The sequence below is a fragment of the Dromaius novaehollandiae genome, chromosome 7 (assembly GCF_036370855.1).
Source record: "Dromaius novaehollandiae isolate bDroNov1 chromosome 7, bDroNov1.hap1, whole genome shotgun sequence".
In the NCBI taxonomy this organism is placed as follows: domain Eukaryota; kingdom Metazoa; phylum Chordata; class Aves; order Casuariiformes; family Dromaiidae; genus Dromaius; species Dromaius novaehollandiae.
The window spans coordinates 44,356,410-44,376,311 of NC_088104.1; the positions used below are offsets into that span (position 1 = coordinate 44,356,410).

Genomic DNA, 19,902 nt, shown 5'->3' on the forward strand with positions numbered 1-19,902 from the left:
AGTGGTCATTAATAGAGTCTCTAGGATGGGGTTCCTTGCCATATGATAATGAGGGATTAACTGCTGCCAAGAGTATTTCAACACACCAGTGCAATGCAATGAGGCTGAACTTTCTCCTCCACAGACTTTCAATAGTAAATGCTTTGACATAATCTGTACCTGTCATGTCGAAGTGCTCTCATATCTACATAGACTGTTGTTGGATCTGGTCCTGCTGTTCCCTAAGAATACAAAAGAAGAAAGAAATTAAACAGAAGCCAGAAAATCCTGTTTTCATTTTCAAAGCCATACTGCATAAATTCACACATTCCTCTCCATTACTGATGCTTATAAATTACTGCCTTATCTACTAGAAATATAGTAAAACAGCCCCTCCATAGAGTGACTGCCATAAAACTTTGATGTTTTTATGGTAAGCAGTAAATGAATGCACAAATGAAGTTTGTATTTATACAGGTAAGCCTTTAAGTGCGCCAAATTTTGTTTTGGTATGCACCTCTAAAAAGACTACATAGCAAGTGTAAAGCGTGTAAGCACCAACCTATGCAGGCACATAATCCCTTTCCCAGTGCTCTACTGTTCTACTTTGTAACAGTTTTGTCAAGTTCCATTTAAGAAGAAACAAAAACATTTAACTAAAACACACCTTGAACCAACCCAGACCTTTTCAAGGCTCCTGCCAGTTACTGCCTGGACAGAGGCAGATCTCTATTGCAGTCAGAAGTTGATAACCTCTCATCAGAGAGGTTATACTGCTAAAACAAATCCATTTCCTGACGTGGGAACAGGAGATCTTTTTTCCCCAGCAGTACTTAATCTCAAAGCAACTAAAAACTACTGTGAAATGCCCAATTAAACTTAAGCTGAAAAAAATAGGCAGGCACACCATGTTTATCCCCCCCAGGAAACAAGTTTCTCATTTTAGAGAGAAATATTTAAAATGAGGCCACTTTGTCATCCATTTAAGATTACAGTGCTAGAATAGTAACAATGTCTTTGTAGTGACATTACTTAATACTTTTGTAGCACCACTGCACTCAACATTACTGACAACCATTCCAGATTAACAGTATGATCTTTGAGACTAATCCATTCTTTAGTATTAATCCTTGCTATACTCAGTTTCTGCTTGTTTGAGAAAGTGTTTGTACTTCAGCTACAAGTGTTCTTTGTGAATAAAACCAAACTCCTTTAGAAAAAACTTGATCCGTTTTGGGTGAAAACTCCCTTATAGGGATAGGTTATTTATAGAGTAACACTGTAGCACAAGATTGACTTTAGGACATTACAAGCACACACATGCAGCACTATACCTGTTCAGCCAGCTTGCCCAGCCTGTTTGGCTGACAGAGGGACCACAAACAGAAGTAACAGAGGCCATCAAAGTGAGTGAAACAGAGAGAAAGGGGAAAAAAAGAAAATACAAACAAAGAGGCACTGGAGACATGAGATACACACAGCAAGATAAACAAAAAGCTCATACTGTTTTAGAGTGAAAAGAATATTCCCATTTCAGATTTCTCAGAGTCCGGCACTTTTAAGCGGTTCACTGGGAAACATGCAGGTCCCGCAAAATTAACCAGAAGAGATTCAAGCAGACACTATGTAACGCCTATTTCCTTATCATAACTCCCTCCTCCATCTGTAAGTATCTAAAGGCTGCTTATAACTTCAGAAATGCCTTTTCAGCAAACCAGTCCATTAAGGTTGGGAGATATTATTTATTTGCATGCTAACTTATATCAAATATCTATTCAGTTTGGTTATTAATCTATATTCACTTAAATACAACAATGTCAAAAATAGGCTTTATTTTGGAGAAATGAGGGAAGGCAGAAAAACAAACTAAAAGAAGGCTATTCAAGAGTGGTGAGCAGAGGTATAAAGATATAAAATGAGCTGAACTGCCCAACAGCACTACATTCTTGGCAGTTTTCCTGAAATATTTTTCACATTGTCATCTTAGAGATGCATTTAACATTCTGGGAAAATACAGGGGCTATTTACTTAGCATAAAACAGAGTATTCTACAATAAAAAGAGACCGAGCATTTCTCATATCTGCTTGTAAATTATCAGAAGGAGCTCTTGATATAAGAAGCTGTCAGCAGGATGTTATTACAAGTATTTTCTTCTAGATGCTGAAGGCTGCTCTTAGATTAATTTGATAGTTATGTGCTTCCACATCTGACTGCAGAGAAAGCTCTTTACCTGGCCCTAAATTGATCTCTTCTCACTTATTTTGGACAGTTTGAACAGCAGGTATTCAAAACTGGCTTTCTAAATCCTTATTTAGATAGGAAATTCAGATAGCTGCTCTTTGGCACTTGGCATCTGAAATGTTGTATCCAATGAATTTAAAATCTTTCTGCACAGCCTTCTTAATTTCATCTGTAGTCTTCTCCTTCCATCTGATTCATAAAATTGCTCTGACCTCATTTCTTTTTAAGTGTTTATCTTAAAAAGGGATCTTAAAAATCTTTCCATGTATTTCTAAAGGACAATTACTAACAGCACCATATCTGAGAAGCTCAAGGCCCAAAGTGTGTGCATCTGTCTCTCACGGGAAAATCGAGGACAACATTAAAATATGTTCTGAGAGGGAAAAAAAGCTTTCCTTCCTCTAGTGAGCACCAACAAAAAAAAGTGTGTTTTATTAAAGCATGGTAACAATCTTTATAGAACCAGTTGGTTCAGCCAGCTTGCATTAGTGAGCATGAACTGGACCAAAGTTTAGTTCATGCTCGTTTAATTGTCTGCAAATAAAATTTACAATTACACACATACTTAATGCACGTGACAGCTATGGAGCTCCCCACATATAAAAAGCTATGTACTGGCACATCTGAAACCTGAGCAGTTTGTTTGTTAGCTCAAGTATAATCCAAAAATCCAGGCTGCTTTCCAATTTCTAGACCATACTTAATACTCCTGATTTTAGGCAAGTTAAGGCATGCATAGATTTTTTTTTCCTAATTAGAGAAGAAACACATCTATTAAAAAAGTTAGATGTAAATCTGGTTAAATTACTTATATTAGATTAATTTTAGTTGAGTACTGAACTACCACAGGCAGACCTGGACCACAGCATGCCATTATCCTTAGTCTGTGAAGTAGGGCTGCGTATTTAAAAGGCATATTATCCCCCTCAAAGCTTCCAATTTTATACCTTTCAATGAAAGAAGTCCCAGTCTCGCATGAAGTGAGACGAACATATTTGCATGATAATAATGCTGATTTTGAGAGCTTTCCAAACAAAAACCCACCAACTTTGTCAGTTTTCCTTGGTCTTTAAGACAGTTTTTATTTGAGGAACTCTGCCTTCATTTAATTCCACATAGACAAACTATTTTTCAACAGGAAAAATCTGAATCATATGAAAGCTGAAATAGCATTGCTTGAAATATCTAAGATGTTTATCGGTAAGAAGCTCTGTGTTTAATTTAGTACTGCTCCTTCATGGTAGGAAGGAAACAAGTTTCTTAACATTGATCCTCCATATTAAAGAGGCATCTCAATTGGTCAATTAACAGGAAAAGGAGAAACTATCATAATTCACGTTCCTCACCACAAGCATGCAAGAAGATCTTCAGGGCTTATTTAACTTGGTGAAGAAAAAAGCACGTAACAGAGCTGCAGCTTATAAGGTAAAGAAAAAATAACAGCTGAATATGATTTCCTATACAGTTCTCAGACATGCTGTGGTTAAATGGAAGGAATAAACGGTTTAATCTCACCTGTAAGCAAATTGCTACATTGACCCGGCACCCAAATGTAGTGCTCACTGCACGAGCAGAGAGACCCAAGTCTTTGAATAACTTAGAGAAAGACTGTGTTAATGTAATCCTTGGTCTCTCCTCTGCAACCACCATGCATGTTCGCACACAGGACAGGTTAACTCCTTTCATCTGTTTGAGAGATTTGGTAAAGAAAATGATACATTTTAAAAATCAACATTTCTAGAAAATTTCCAGGTCATTTGAAGGACAACCTGACTTTAAAAACACTAGAACAACTGTCTCCTGGAGGAAGGCTCTCAGGTAATAGAACAAATAGATACAAACACTTAAAAAAAAATATGAAGAACATCATTCCCACCACTGTTTTTCTTGTGGTTAAGACTCAGCAACAAGTTTGCCTAGCAAAAATGGCTATACCATCAGGTTGGCTCATAAATACTCTTCCCTCAAGGCCCTGGCCCTGACTATCCACGCTGCACAGATATCTGTCATTCCCTGCTCCCATCTGGAGAGAGGCAACTCTCCCCTTTGAAAGGAAATCTGAGCACAGTTAGCAGCACAGTTTGTTTCGGTGTCTGTTCCAGTTAAATGGTATTGACCTGGCCTGCACTGTTTGGCTCCATCCATCCAGGACAACCCTCTAGTACTGTGCCAAGAGGCTTTGTGCTCTCATGGCAGGGCCTGATGGACCATTTACATCATGTAGCACTCTGGTGGGCTGCAACACAGCCACTCATTGTTTTGAGCTGAAAAAACACAAAATAATTGTCTCAGGGCCGGGCAGGCAACCACATGAAGTTCATAAGAGAGCTGCTCACTCCAAGTACTACTCAATTCAGATATAGGCAGGGTGCTTGAGAAGGTATTAGCTCTCAGCAGCGTGAATATGAGCCTGTAGCAAGTGGCTCAGGGCCAGGATCCACTTTACAGTGAGGTCCAGGAGTACAGATGAACAGACTTTGTCTACACGGAGAATAGGCACAATGCAGCCTCATTCTTGCACACGGGCAGCTGCCAAACATTCCCAGCTAAAGTGCTGAGCAGCTTAGTTACTAAAGCCATGGGAACTCTCCTGCTATTGAGATAGAAGCACCTCTTCAAATAAATTAAGTTTCAGTTAAGAAATTTCCCTCAAAAAAAAGATGCAGAAGTATGTAATTACTATTGTTAGTGAACCTAATTATTTTGGTTTACAGAATTTATTATTCTTCTATATGCTCTGTATAGGAAGCCGGAATTCAAAAATAAGTCAGACATCTATTTCTGATGATGCAAAATTGCTCAGATTAACTGATAACTCTCCAATTTTGCCATATACTAAGACGTACAGCTATGGACTTTGGCATGGCACAATTTGCAATGGGCAATAAATCAGCTTTAGAATTCAGCACTTTTGGTGAGGAAATCTGAAAGCAGGGAACACTTGCCAGGTTTGGGCTTTTGTTTTTGTTTTTCTCAGACAAGAAAAAGTTGTTAGGCTTGCTAAGTATTTTGCCCAAAATTTCAGAAATATTTTATCAGTGTGAGAGGCAGTACAAATAAGTCAAGTTGAAAACAGACTTCTTTCAGAAATGTGGGAGCCGAAACTTCCAGCACACTCAACATTTGCCAAAAGCAAGTCCAAAAGGCTTTCAAAGAAACAGAGAGGAGTCCATCTTATACAAGCTAAAAAGAAATAAATTTAGAAAAATACATTATATGCCATATAAAGATATAATATATGATACATTATATATGTCAGTATGTTAAAAAATTAAGTCCTCCTACCCGCAGCATATCAGTCTGTGTTCCAAGCCCTTTGGTGCACATCTCCATCACTGAATAAGAGCAGAAAGTCACACGCACTTTATACTGACTTACAGCAGACAACCACAGAGACACGTTGCTCTCCAGTTCAAGAGGAGGGACTAGAATAGACTGATGACCTGAATATACGCTAGAGAGGGGAAGAGAGAGAAACACAAAAAACTTCAAGCCATCATAAAAAAGGCAAAAGGTACAGAAAGTCAAAATGAAGCAAAGGAATATGGAAATAAATAAAAACCTCGAGAGCTGGTTACCTATTTGAATTTCAACTTGTCTTCTCCATAAAAAGCAAGTATCTCACTGTGGTTTCAAACTGATTAGTTGGGCAAAAGCTATAGGTTAAAACCACAAACTTTAAGGCAAGTATACACATGACCCTCAGTAAATCATGCTGAATTTACACATTGCCTTGAATTTTAGGCAAGTCTTCAGTTTCAGATAAACTGTACTGAGAGGAGGGGAGAAAATGTTCGTGCCATGCCAGAAACCTCTGCCTTTCATGCAAAGCCTCCTTCCCATGATCTGCTTCCCTTGGCAGGCTGTGTCTCCTAGCCTATTCTTGGCCACGTAGCTGGCTCTCAAACCTTTTCTTGATGCCCACCTGGAGGCACAACACGCTCTCTCACCACAGTTATACCATTACTAGCATACATTTGTTGGGGAGAGAGGGAAACCCGCTGGCAGTTACAGTTCACAAAATGAGTATTGCCTGTCGGTCCTTGGCCTATGGCCCGGCATCCCCCATGGCGTGCTTTCACAGTGAAGACAGAGCCATTCAAGAGTAGCCATGCTCTTTGGCCCCCATTTCTTGTGGGGAAACGTGTTCACCTCCATCCTTACCCTTTCTTCATGTCCACAAGCAGGCTGGTATCCAGCACAGACTGCTTACAACTGCGTGCTTGGAAACCAACACCACTTGCGTCTGCCTCAGGCAAAAGCACCTCTAATCTGCTTTCTGAATCAGAGAAGAAAAGCTATATTTCATAGCGAAGATACTGTTGCAAGGAGCTCACAGATAAAACAGGAAACATGAGAAAGCGGCACTTTCTAATGAATGTAACTTATTTGCTTCCAGATGCCCCCAAAATCTTTAAAATTGGCCTCCTGCCCAGGAAAACATTGCATATTTGCCATTTTCCTCACTAATATTCAAGCGTAGGATAAAAGTAAAATCCGGAATACTAAAGCTACTTTCATTAGAAGTTTCATATAAGGATTGTGCGCAAAGAACACAAACAGCCCTTGTCCCAGAAACACCCTCCTAGCTGCAAATTAGGAAGCACTGAGAGGAGGGGAAATCTTTCCAATTCAGCAACAAAAACAGGAAGGGCACTTAACAAGGCCAACTGATGCAAGTCCAAACTAAAGAGGAGAAGAACAGATCTGGCCATACTGTCAACAATTTATGACAATCTAGCAGGAAACTGAAACTGGTGAAGTATTTAAACAGAATATACATAATTTAATCATAAGGAAAAGCAACTGCTCTGTTGATAGTTTTAAGGTATTGCAGATAGGCTCTGAAGTGTTAGTGGGCTAATTTTCCCATTCACCTTGTGTCCTTGTGTGCAACAAGTGCCATTGCCCTCTATTCATGCCATCCCCTTTCACTTTTCTGCCAAGTGAAACCTAAGGCATCTTTTAGTCCATGAGTGACAGTCTAAGAACAAAAGCTAGAAAATGCTAAAGTGGTTATTATAAAGAGAAATTCTGACACTAAAGAGTTACAGTATTTCTGAGACAGTGTTACAGTTGGTGATTACAATTGATAATTAAGCTTTGAGAGTCAGTCTAGTGAAAGCACACCTTTTCATTGGAGTTAAACAGATTTTAATATTGCAAACCTATATCTCACCATTCAAGTTTTTACTGCACTTTTTCTAACCTTTGCTATAGGTCTGTCAGTTTTTGAATGGTGTTTATGTGAAGTATTTGACCTAGATACAAGTTAACATGAGTGGAGAGTCAAATTCAGAATCACGCCATCTTTTTATTTCATAAATATATCATAAATGACCAAACAGTCTTAAATTATCAAATGTTTATTTAGATCAGTTACTTTCAAAAAAAATCAGTGACACGGCCCTCTGTAAAACCAGGCTTAGATAAAACAACTCATTTTGCCAGACTAAATAGCATCTCTGATTGCTTTCAACAGGTAGCTTGACACACTTGCTGCTGTTTCCCCTGACTAAAGTTGATGTGTGTTTGTAGTTAGCGCTACTATTTTCTAGTTGCTGAATAGATAAAAATCATTCTGTAATAAAACAAAGCCTTTCATACAAAATTAGTGCCCCATAAATCAAAAACAAAGCAATACCCTAGATTAAAAAACCCAACATCACTTTAACTCTTGGATAGAAAGCATGACATGCAACTCCCTTCCCTAAAAATATTTTTTAAAAATTCAGTTTTAGATTTTAACTCTTCCATCACTGATGTTTCTTTTTCCCTCCACCATGCCTCGCTCTACTGATGTTATAAATTATTGAATATTAGCAAAGTTAACTTTTTGCCTTCTTTCAACACACTTGTTTCCCAGTTTGGAGGACTAGAGAGGCAAGATTAACTACAGTGAACTTAATTTTAGTCAACTTAACTTTATTATCTGTTTATAAAATAACCTTTCATATTCAGTTTCTGCATTTTTAATTAAATATCTAAAATGCACTTTTTTCCCCCATACTGGACACATTTCATATACTTTAACCAATCTGAAGATTTAAAAGGCAGAAAATTTCACAATTGTGAAAAATGTGTTGCATTATAATAGTTTATCTCATTGAATCAAAGACATTCATTTGCAGATATTAAATTGCTTGCTTTAGCAATATTTATTAGTGCACAATAGTAAAGTATGTATAACAAAGTTAAATGGGGCTATTTGATGGTCTAATTCACTACCGTTCACTTGGTTTCTAGAGAAGGGAAGAGTATGCTGGGGACGTATGAGTAAACCTAACATTTAAGTAACATACCTGCACAGGCACCATAGTGCAAATCCCAAGCCACAATAAGGGTCAAGGCAGATGGCAATCTGACGTGAAGGGTACAGCTCACACTGTAGCTTTATCGAGCGACATAAGGCACTTGTAGCTGCATGTGACATCTGTAAGAGAAAACAAGGCTCTCTCAAGAACAGTTAAAAAAAAGGGTTTCATTTTTAACAACTGGCAGAAATATTTATTATAGAAGATACAGCAATGGATAATGATTTTTAAGCACTTTTAGAACAGGAAAGGGATAACAGCCCAAAATTGCATAGACGCTTTTCAGGCTATAGGAATATGACATGTCTGTTGTCATACATCATCTCTGATAATCCCAACAGAAAATATTCATGAACTTTAGCACAAACACTGTCCCTTCAGACCCCTCAATGATTGTTCAGATATAAGAGTGAATACTTCCAAAAATGCATCAAGAAATTTTAATGTCACGCAAACTTGAAAATAAACCTTCTGAACAGTAAGACATTTCTTTTACCATTTTTATTTTTTTTTCTCTGTCAGGATGGAATAAATACAGAATATACCTATACATGAGGAAATTTAATATATGAGCATCTGTTCTATTACTCTACCTTTACTCCTGCTAATATACCAGTGGTAGACACACTGAAGTCCAAGTATGCCAACATATCTGGAGATGGAGGTCTAAAAATACTAGCCAACTTCTTTTTAGGCATATCATCTATTTAAAATATATAACAAAAAAGGATATATTATTATTTTGGAACAAGAGCACAACAATATCTTTACAGCGTTAACACAGGATATTTTCTATAGTTTATGGAAAGATACACCGATGCAAAGCAAGAAACGTCCATCCAGTTAGCCAGTTAGATGCAACAAGATAAGTAATTCAGTCTCCAAGCTGTTTATGCTTTATCTTAGTGGATAAACATTTTGTACCTGTATCCAAAATAGTGGGCCATGTTTTAATATCTACAGCTGTTGCAGCTTCCTTGGACTTCAGCAGTTTCATTATCGCTTGTGTGGTAAGTATACATGCAGATTTACTGACCTGTAAAAAGACAGCATTAAAAATATTTATAAGACCAATAAATGCATGTTCCTGTGATTTCACATCCATCCAAACCAGACAAACAGTACGCTGAATACAAAGCACAAACACAAAAACCACCGAAAATAAAGCAAATAAATTACAACAATAGAACATTTTAAACCAGCTTGAAAAAAAAATATTAGCACACTAATTTTTTTTCAAGCTTATTTTGCCTTGACTGAGGCAAAGCAATTCATCAGGCAGTGTTACTACCTGCATCAACAGCCCAACAACCACAAGCATTTAAAAAAGCAATGTCTTACACATACCTCTACAATCATTTTGACGGTGGGCAGAGTGGTAGCAAGATTTTGTGGATGAGGGGGGCGAACGGTGATAGGTATACAACCAGCATATAAGCAGCCATAGAAAGTTGCTATTAGGTCTACTCCTGTAAAGGATATTTGTTAAATTAAAGCAATGTTATCATAACAAAAGGCCCATCCCTTTCATGAAAATCTAAATATGCAAAGAAACATTTTAATAAAACATAAGGATTTCTTGCTCACAAAGGTATTTTCAAACCAATGGGCTGCTCTTGGTCATGGCCAGTTCTATAAGGCTACAGTATTACACATTTGAGAGTTAGCAGGAATTATTCAGACCCTTCAAGTTTGTAGAACATATTTGCATGGACAGCAGAACAAAGAAAATTATAAAAATAAAAAAACCTCAAGGTATTGTAAGTCACGAAGACAACAAATAAAATTCTTTTTAAAAAGTATGCATTTGTTTTTCACAATTATCACTATGAAATATGCAATTATCCTACTTCCATACGGTATTACTTCTTTCCCGTTGCACACCTGTAAACTCATAGTAGTAATATACAAGTCTGAGGTCCAAATTTCACTTCTAGCAATAGCCATTCAGGAGGTTCAAATAAAGATTAACACTAGCCTCTTCCTAATCTAATTTTCCATGGGTATAGATACAGCTTTATTCCCTTTTCTGAGGCTGAAAATCCAGAATCTTTCAGGTAGTTTAAATCAAACTACTTTTTCATAACTGTCCAGACATCTGGAAGGGTGTAGATGAAGTATGTTCCATAAATGTAGTTTGTCATTTGGAGAAACAACTTACTAACAAAATGACAAAGAGGAAGTCTCTCCTTTGACAAAGTAAGTCACTGCTGTATACCACCATATTAAATGGACATTTGAATGCTCTACCTTGGCAAGATTTCTTTTTCCTGCAATGCCTGACTTAATGATTTTTGCTGTCTGCACTGCCTTACCTGGGGGATAAACCAGGGCTACGTGGTCACCGACATTCAGTCGTCCTTTCTCCATCAGTGCAACAGCCACTCTCTCTGCTCTCTTGTGCAACTGGATGCACGACGCAGTGCTAGCTACAGTGCCCTGCACAGAACAGAAGCAACTTCGGAAAACTTTGTGGAGAACACTTTGAAACGGAGTAACATATGTGCTGCTGTTGCAAGACTCAAAATACGCTCAGTGTTTCAGAAATCATGCCGATAGTACCATGAACTTTTAGAATGCTAGAGAATTTTGTACGTGCAATTTCAAGCTTCAGACAGTGAAGGAGTTTCTCAATGTGTGTGGTACTACAAAAAGAATACCTTACAAATTTTGAAATTTGCAATCCAAGTATGAAAACCCAGTAGTAAACGTACAATTATTTTTAGCAGCAAGTGAAGCACTGCATCAGCTTTTTCTTACTCAGAGGTGCATGAAGATGGGGATGTTACAGAAAGCTCTAGATCTTAAACATTGTACAGCCTGTTTATGCTACGCTGACAACATTACCTCTCTCTTATTGACCTTTTTTTAATTCTGCTTCTCTATCTCTTATTACCTTCTCTGCAGGTCGCTAATGATTGTAACAATTACAAGTTCTACTGTGTGGGGAAGGGGACCAGGAGAAGTTATTGCCAAATAACCACAGTTTCAGATGCACTGTCCAAATGTACATTTACACTATGGATACACATGCTGCAAACAGTAGAGCCCAGAGACTTTTGGTCTTCTGTTTCCCTGTACCTTTCAGTTTCTCTGTATCTTCAACAAGCAGGAGTAAAATGTGGGCTACACCTTGCATCTTTGCATTATTCTTAACAGCAGCTTAACAAAGCTTCCAGGACAGAGAGGATACTGGCAATTACATTTTTTTTTTCCTCCAGTAAAATCAGTCATCCTGGCTGGATGACTGGTGGATGACACAGTGGATGACTAAGCAATAAACCCTCACAGCTGTAGGTTACCTTAAAGTGCATCTCTAAATCTTCCAAACAACAAAGGACTATGAAATTACTCTGCCAAGCATAGCCAAATCTCTAAGTGCCTTTGTAAGCAGAATTCTTAAAAGTGTGAAGGGATTCTGCTGATGTCTTTGGTACAGATACTCTTTTAAAAGGTCAGAGAGGCAACCTGAGCTCTGGTTGGTATGCACTGTGACTTCTGCTTCAGTGCATTTACTCTCTGTCTTGTAGAAAGCAGATTTCCCACAATTATGTATTCAGAAAGTCTTCACATGGAAGCAACTATATCTGTTTTTTTTTTTTTTTTCTTAAGCAGTCACACAAAAAAAGTCATGGAGAGTACAAAAGGCTTAATCATATTTTCCATGTGAAGACAGAAAAGATCCTTTTGCTGTCCAATCTAAGAAGCGACGCCTCAGTCTGAAGGCTGTTAGTTTGAGATGTTTCTGTTTCCAAGACTACAAGCTGATTCAAGAAAAACTGGTGGGACAACCACCTCAAGAGCCATACGAACATTCACAGAGGCTGAATCAACCCTGCGGCTGTACAGACAGGATATGATAGACATTTGCTGTGATAATAGATATTCAGCTTTAAGTCCAAGATGAACGGCCACATGGAATCCTCTGCCTAGGCTTTCAGCTGACTGATCCAAGGCCTAGTGTGGTACGGAATGGCTCTGGCACCCTGACTCAGTTTTACTAGGAAAATTGCTGTACACGTGTGAAAAAGTCTGTGAGCTAAAGCCATGCACAATAAGAAGAGTAAGAACAGAAGTGTACTTGTTGAGATAGCAATGGTTAGCAGCTCAAGGATCCAGAAGAAAAATATTGACATCTAAAGCCCTAAAGAAGAAGAAAAGATAGAGAACGTGATGACATCAACTCAGCAACAGAGGGTCAGCCTGGTCCAGGAAGCAGGAAGAGCTGACACTTCCCCACCAGAATGATGCCTGCCTGGCCATCAAAAGACTCATTGGGTTTCTCATGGAGAGTGGCAAACGTGTCAGTGTTTTTGCATTGTAGCTTGCTAGTCCCAGCTGTTTAAGGCTCATGTTAGCCAACAGATAATTGCTTTGTGTTGAAGTTGCGTATCTGCTTTTTGCAGAGTCTCTTTCTGCAGGGTAAAAGTTGCCTGAATGAAGTGACCCAGAGAGGGAATTCTTTATTCTTCATACTAAAAATACCCCCTCTAAAGACTCTTTTCTCAGAGAAGAATAAACCAATTCTTAGGCTTTTAACAATAACCATATTGAGGCAGCATCTTCTGCTAAAGCAGTGTCTCAGGAGAAAAGTCAAAACTTTGAACCATGTCCTAAATCATTCTGGCTTTCTGAATTATAGGAACACACAAAGGCAAAGCTTAAGCCATCCATCAGTTCCTGAGAACTGCTGCTGGATGTTCCTAAAGGACATTCAGTATTTCATATGTCTGGGATACGAGCACAGCACAATGCACACCTAATTTGTTAGTAGGCTGTTATCATCACTGGAAGGGAAGTTATTGAGCACAGGCTCAAATCAAAATTGATTCCAGGAGACCAACTTTGCCCACTGGAAAGAAAGGAGGGTAGAACGAGGGCGAAGAAAAAAGTGCCAGAACAAGAGCAGAAGAATCTAAAACATCTGAATATTCTGAAGCGTGCACAACAGTACTGCTCCTTAAGCCCAGGAAGACTGAAGTATTGAGGAACGTACAGAACTGCACTATTCTTTATGCCCCTTTATGAAGTGTTGGATGCACAGGGTATGTATATACTCCAAAACTACTGACAGTCAAGTGCAGAACAGAATGGCTGTGAGCAAACGTGATCTACTCACAAACAAGACAGCTACCCTGTCATACGTCATAAGGGTTCAGACAACCCTTGAACAAAATAGGTAGAGCTCCTAGTCTCGTGCTCAGCGACAAAGGCAGAATTGTGGCTTCCATTTATATGGCAAAATGTTATGTAGCTGCTGGAAATGCAACTGATGCAGTTTTTATTAAGCTAGGCAGAACACCTACTAAAATTCCAGATACAGAGTAAAAATTTAACTGTTTGGTAACTAGCAATAATTTATGTCTGCTTCAAAACCATGACATCTTACATTGTCAAAATCTGACACATTTAAGGGAAAAGTCTTCTATTTATTACTTGCTTGGAATCCAAAAGATCACGTACTGATCACAAAATAAGGCTTAAAGTGCATCTCACCTTGGAATTTAACAACAGGAAAAGAGGATGGTCTGGAGTTGTCTGGGCTCGCCACTGAAGAACGTCTGCTAAATACAGGAACTGAAACAGAAAAAGAACAAAAAATACTCAGATTCACTCAAAATGTATCATGCTCAATTTCACCAAAATACCTTAACTGCCCTTGTCTCATCCTGAACAGGCTGATTCAAATATTTAATACTACCAGGAAATCAGTGTTACCTTTCTTGCTTGGTCATTATCTTCCAACTGGCTAACATCTCTCCCTGAGGCTTGTGCAATTCTCTTTCCGGCAACAAGGTTTCCTACTATCATTGAAGCAGGACCAACATCTGCATTTTAAAAAACAGTACAAAATGAGAAAACAAAAAACAATCTAAGGAACATACAGTAACTGATAGTTCAGCCTGTAGATTCATATAACAACACATGCAACCTAGATCTGAAAAAAAAAAAAAAGCAAGCTAAATTCCAAAGTCATATGTCATGGAACAAGAGAGAGTAGATAAGGTACATTAAAATAGTCAACTATTGACTCAGGTCTGTCTGTACTTCCGTAAATTACAGCTCTTTGTAAGATGGCCAGTACAGGAACTATTTACAACTATGGAAGCATGAAATTGGTACATGCTGGCTGTCCTTGCATTTATCTAGGATTTCAGTCAGGCCTTAAAGCCCTTGCTGAGCTCTGTGCTGCGGTGACTACACCATTAGCTCTGCCAGGTTAGGAGGCTTAAAGCCGCCTGACACACGCAGCACTGAGCTGCCACTGTACCTCTGGATCACACTCCACATATGCCCTCAGGAGCAGATGTGCAGAACTAAGCAACATGTTCGGGTTTACTCACCTGGCTGTTTCTGTCGAGGCTTGGGCAGGTTAGTAACACAAGTATGTGGACACATTAAGACATTACAAGGGTGCAGAGCACCCTCTAAAAACCGCTGCTTGGTTTCTGAAATATGAATTCCTCCAAGTGGAGCCTTTGGCAAAGTGTTGGCTGGCACCAAGGCAAGACAGTAGACGCCCACTTGGTGAATGCTATCAATTGCCTTGATAGAAAGAAAAGAAATACGTTCTACATTATAACCTGGGAGGTAGCTAAAGCAAGAATTTGAATTCAAGTCATGTAATAACATTAAAATTTTTACTTGCACCACAATTTGCAAATAAAGGGTCCAATTCTGCACTCACTGAACTCATAGAAGTTGTGCCATGACTTCAATGGGAGCAGGAGCAGACCCAGGACTTTGCTTGTGCACTCTATCAAGGGGATGCCACCTGCACATCAGGGATTAGGAAAGTCTCTTAAAAGTGGGCAAAAAGTGCAGAGAGATTTTTAAAAAGCCAAAATAATATCACAGCAAATTTAGCATGTATGGCACAATCACAAAAGTGCAGTAGAACATAAAACCACAAAAATAGGGAGGAAAACATTTTGTTGCCTAAAACCTAGGGTCTATTTCAGCTAGGACACTTCTAAAAACAAAATTAAAATTTTGTTTTCACTGTGAAAGTTAGTCTTTCTATTATCAGGTATAATCTCTGAAGGTTATAAAACCAATATTAGATAGAAATCATTATTACAGAATTGTCTTCTGCTTAAAAGGCATCTCCCCTTACATTGTTCTCTCTAATCCTCCCTTCAATAATCCACTCATCTGATTCTTCTCCCACAATTGCTCTCTCACTTCCTTAGAACTGATTGATTAATTCTGAAATCCTCAAATGTTACTGGGGAAAGTTACTCAAAGCAGCTACTCTTGTTAATGGTAGTCAGAGCAGAGAAGGTACTCCTCTGCTATCTAAAATGCAGCTGCCAGAATTCTTCCCCCTGCCAAAGAAACACTACAATGCAATCAAGGGAAAAAAGTTTCAGTGCTTACTGTAGGAGATCAAAAATGAGGAAGTTGGTGATACAAAAAGATTTTTAGGGTATGTTTTTATACCAGGCACAACATTCCCTGAAAAGTTTTCAGGCACTTAACTCTCCCAGACAGTATGAAAGCAGCAGAAATTCATATAATTAAAAAAACAAAAACAACCCCCCCCTCCAAACTATCATCTTTAGGAATTTAAGAATTCTAGCAGTATAAAGTCAAAAACATTTTGAAAGAAAATCTTACTTTTTATAAACTTTGCTTAACTGTCAGCCCTGAAATACTTTCAGAAGTCAGCTTATTACAGCTGTTTGCAGTTATACTGAGAGTTTATTCTTATGGAAAAAAGACGCTCTAAGATTCTCATTTCATACATTAGCCTTATTCACCTGCAAAGAGAGAAAGGACAGATCTGACTACCTGTAGAACCCTGCTCATCCACTGAAAACTATCCTCCTCTGACGCATCAGGGCGCTGCTCTGCCACAAGCACTATTCGATCATCATGCAAAACGGTCACAGAAAACACTGCTATCCTAAAACACAAAGGACAGAAGAATGATAGGATGCAACATATGATGAACATAGCATGGCTTATTATAATGTGAAAATGACTGAAACCTTCAGAGGTACTATGTTTCAACAGACACAAGCATTATTCATGCCAGATTATCACAAAATCATGGACAAATTTAGGACAAATGTGGGTGCATTACAGCTATTTATTTCTTTTGGAGTCAAGTGAATTTGCAGTCACTAATGTAGTATGTGTTTAACACAGGCAGGTTCCATACATGCAGGGGCTGTGCAAACCTTTCCTATATACCTCCACCATGCACACTAACCTTGCTGCACCTACCTACCACCCTCTCTCCTGAAAGGAGGTAAGAGAACTGTGCCATATTACTGGATATCATATCTTGCAATACTTGCACTGACAAGTACTCCCCTTGGTAAATTAAATTAGTCTTAAGCCTACATATCCTGGGATAAAATATTAATAATGCCTCAACCAGGTATATGCCAATACTTGAGATATGTGATCTGCAGAAGTGATACAAAAATGAGGGAAGCTTGACTTTTAAAGTCAGTAATAGTTTCTTGTGTCACTGCCACAGTCACAGAAGAAAAAAACACTCAAACTGAATGACCCTCAATGGAAGAGCAGTAAGGGTGGTGATACAACAGTGTCTTTGAAAGTCCTTCCGAAGTCTCAAAACACTCCCAGTTTGCTCTTTAGAATATGCTGCAAAGTTCTTCTCCTAGGCCACTCTGCAGAGAAGGACTCATGTGGGCAAAGGGACTTGTGTTTTATATTCTGTAGCAAGATTCACTTGACTGTCTTGAGAAATATTTGGAAAAAAGTTTTAAATAGGAGCTTAAAGATCTATGTTTATACTACAGGAAAGTAAGTTTACATTATTCAGAAATATAATATGCACAAATCAGGTTGTCAATTTTTGCCTTCCAGGTTAGCATGGACAGCAAAGTTCTCTTAAATGGCATAGTATACAACCTTATGCCACCTTTCTTGTAAAATATACATGTAAAAATTCACATGCAGAATTCGCATAGTCTGATAATTGTAGATCATGTGTATGTGTGAGTGAGAGAAACAACAACAAAAAGGAACTAATGGTGGTGATGTTTTAAGATACTCACCTTCCTCGGTAGACAAACTTCATTGGTTCTACTGCCAACGCGGTGGCTACCACATCATCTGCATTGTGCCTGCGGCCACCGACTGTCATCAGACCATCCAGTTTTCCCACCACAAACACCAAATAGTCCTGAAAAGGAGACAGAATTAGAAATGAAGAGGGAGAAAAAGCCCCCCCAAAACTCCTGCAATGTATGCCTGACTAAAGCACAATGATATTCAAGATCCATGTGAGGCCACTATCCCCAATAAAGAATTCTGTCGAGTGCATCTGCGATCACAAAGGAGACAGCTAGCTGCTGACACAGGCTGTTCAACATAGGACACGTACACCATCTACTTGAGACAGGATCCCCATGGCTGGCTCCAACCAGGAGGCAGTCAGAAGATACAGGCTGACTGCTATTGAAAAAAAATCTATGAATACTGCTTGCTTGGAAGAAGGATGCTAACCTATTTCACGTTTAGCTTCACTTCATCTGTGAGCTATCCTAGCAGCCTTTCTATTCTGTTTCCCCAAGGCCTCCTAAGTCCTCTTCACTGCACATCAGTTCACTCGGGTGTTCACTTAGAGCTGGACAAAATTGAGCCAACGCGACTCATTCACACTTACAGGACCGACAAAGCCTAGCAATCCGGTTCTTGTAAAGGGTTGATCTGAAACAGGTACGCCGGCTGCTGTCACTGGAATGGCCTGGAAGCACACAGAAAAAGTATTCAGACACTCATAGTATTACTAAGAAAAGTGAAGTTAAAATGCTTTCTGCCTCTGCTTTATCACAGCTCTACATTCAGCTGAATTACCCAACTGATGTCAGCATTCACCTCCACGGCTAGCAGGAACGATAGCTTTTTGAATAACAAACATTACCGATTCTTAACTCTGCACCAGCCTTCTTTCCTATCCTTCTCTCAATTACTTAACCTTCATAACAAGATGCCATACCACTTTTTAAATCTGGTTTTATATTCTGCTCTACTACAGCACTAAATCAAAAAGTCTGTTACTACTGTTAATGGTCCCCTTATGAGATAGGTATCTAAGTATAACCACTTCAACTGTGACAAATGCTGCATTATCCAGACTTTGGGAAAGTTAAGTTTGCTGCAGTTCTGGAGCAGTCTACAACAGAGGACCAGAATAAAATTAGCGAGTTCACCAGCAAGTTCCTCTCATCTGCTCACCTGGTTTCCTTGCTGTTTATTTTCTTGACTATCTCATTACCTCAAGTTTCTCACCAGTTCTCTCATGAGCTAATGACAGTGCAGAAAGCTAAGCTGATTAAAGTGCTGAGCTTTGGCAAATATACAAAAGGAGCTTTTCTGAAAGTGAAGACTGTGGACAGGATTTATTTCATCTCTCTGGTAGAATTCCAGAAAATATTGTGTTTTCATTTGGGGGTGGAGAAGGGAAAAGGTTATGTCTGCTACGGAAAATATAACAGTGGGGTACAATTGTGAGGAAAAACCTGGGCAGAAAGAATGCTTTTGCTTTATTTTGACAAACTATAAGGCTATGACTGTTCTTCTGTCATCCTTACCACATCTCTTCTTCAATCCACCTAGGAACATAATTTCACATTGCACTGAACTACAAACTGTTCAGTGTTCTAAGCATTACAGCAAATAAACACTTATAGTGGTTATTATACTGTTTTATTATTCTTCAAGTTCCTATTGAAAAGTACATACTATTTGCAATACATAAACAAAGCTTATTTGAAAATAATGCATCATATCTGAACAAATGCATACTGATTTGTACCAAGAAGCTTGTGAATGTCAGACTGAATTCTAAAGCTATGTCCCAAGCTGTGCACCAAACTTGAGCAGTCTCCAAGTAACTTTACGTAAGACTGTGGTGTTAATATAGAACTAAGAGGAATTTAAATAACATACACATGAAACTGGATTACAGAATGTAGAAGTAGCTGATTGACTGCTGATGGCACTCTGTATTTTGGTTATATGAGAAGGAAATTCAAGTTCTGACATGCAGAATGAAGCAAACTCTGTTTTGCCATGGCTCTTTATTAATAACCTAAAAAAAGTAAGCTAAAGGCAGATAGATATAAGTTTATTTGCAAGAGAACTACTAAAGCTGTATCAATGAAAACAAATACAGAAATACAAACCTCAAACACATTCTTGGTGATTCCAAGGAGGCCAAAATACGCCATCCCAGTCGCACCTGAATTCACACATATTTCTCCAACCTCATCAACTTTACATAGATAAGGAGTCCCATCCACCTTCACAACACACACATTCGCTAAAGGGTGAAGAAAAGAAGGCAGCAAAATCACAACACAGGAATGTTTCAATAACTGACAC

At 38.6% G+C, this 19,902-nt stretch overlaps 1 protein-coding gene across 2 annotated transcripts in view; it reads right to left on the reverse strand.

The window, feature by feature from the left end:
* The window catches only part of DIP2A (disco interacting protein 2 homolog A), a 129,295-nt gene that overhangs the window by 8,847 nt on the left and 100,546 nt on the right, over positions 1 to 19,902 (reverse strand). For both annotated transcript variants that reach the window (XM_026107421.2, XM_064515426.1), the window contains exons 19-33: positions 19,704 to 19,840; positions 18,182 to 18,262; positions 17,571 to 17,698; positions 16,330 to 16,444; positions 14,880 to 15,081; positions 14,254 to 14,363; positions 14,032 to 14,112; positions 10,851 to 10,974; positions 9,883 to 10,004; positions 9,460 to 9,571; positions 9,129 to 9,238; positions 8,524 to 8,654; positions 5,507 to 5,675; positions 3,737 to 3,907; positions 160 to 221 (exon numbers count right to left, since the gene is read on the reverse strand). In XM_026107421.2, the coding sequence (XP_025963206.1) occupies positions 160 to 221; positions 3,737 to 3,907; positions 5,507 to 5,675; positions 8,524 to 8,654; positions 9,129 to 9,238; positions 9,460 to 9,571; positions 9,883 to 10,004; positions 10,851 to 10,974; positions 14,032 to 14,112; positions 14,254 to 14,363; positions 14,880 to 15,081; positions 16,330 to 16,444; positions 17,571 to 17,698; positions 18,182 to 18,262; positions 19,704 to 19,840 (1,855 nt within the window). The remainder of the gene's footprint in view (positions 1 to 159; positions 222 to 3,736; positions 3,908 to 5,506; positions 5,676 to 8,523; positions 8,655 to 9,128; positions 9,239 to 9,459; positions 9,572 to 9,882; positions 10,005 to 10,850; positions 10,975 to 14,031; positions 14,113 to 14,253; positions 14,364 to 14,879; positions 15,082 to 16,329; positions 16,445 to 17,570; positions 17,699 to 18,181; positions 18,263 to 19,703; positions 19,841 to 19,902) is intronic.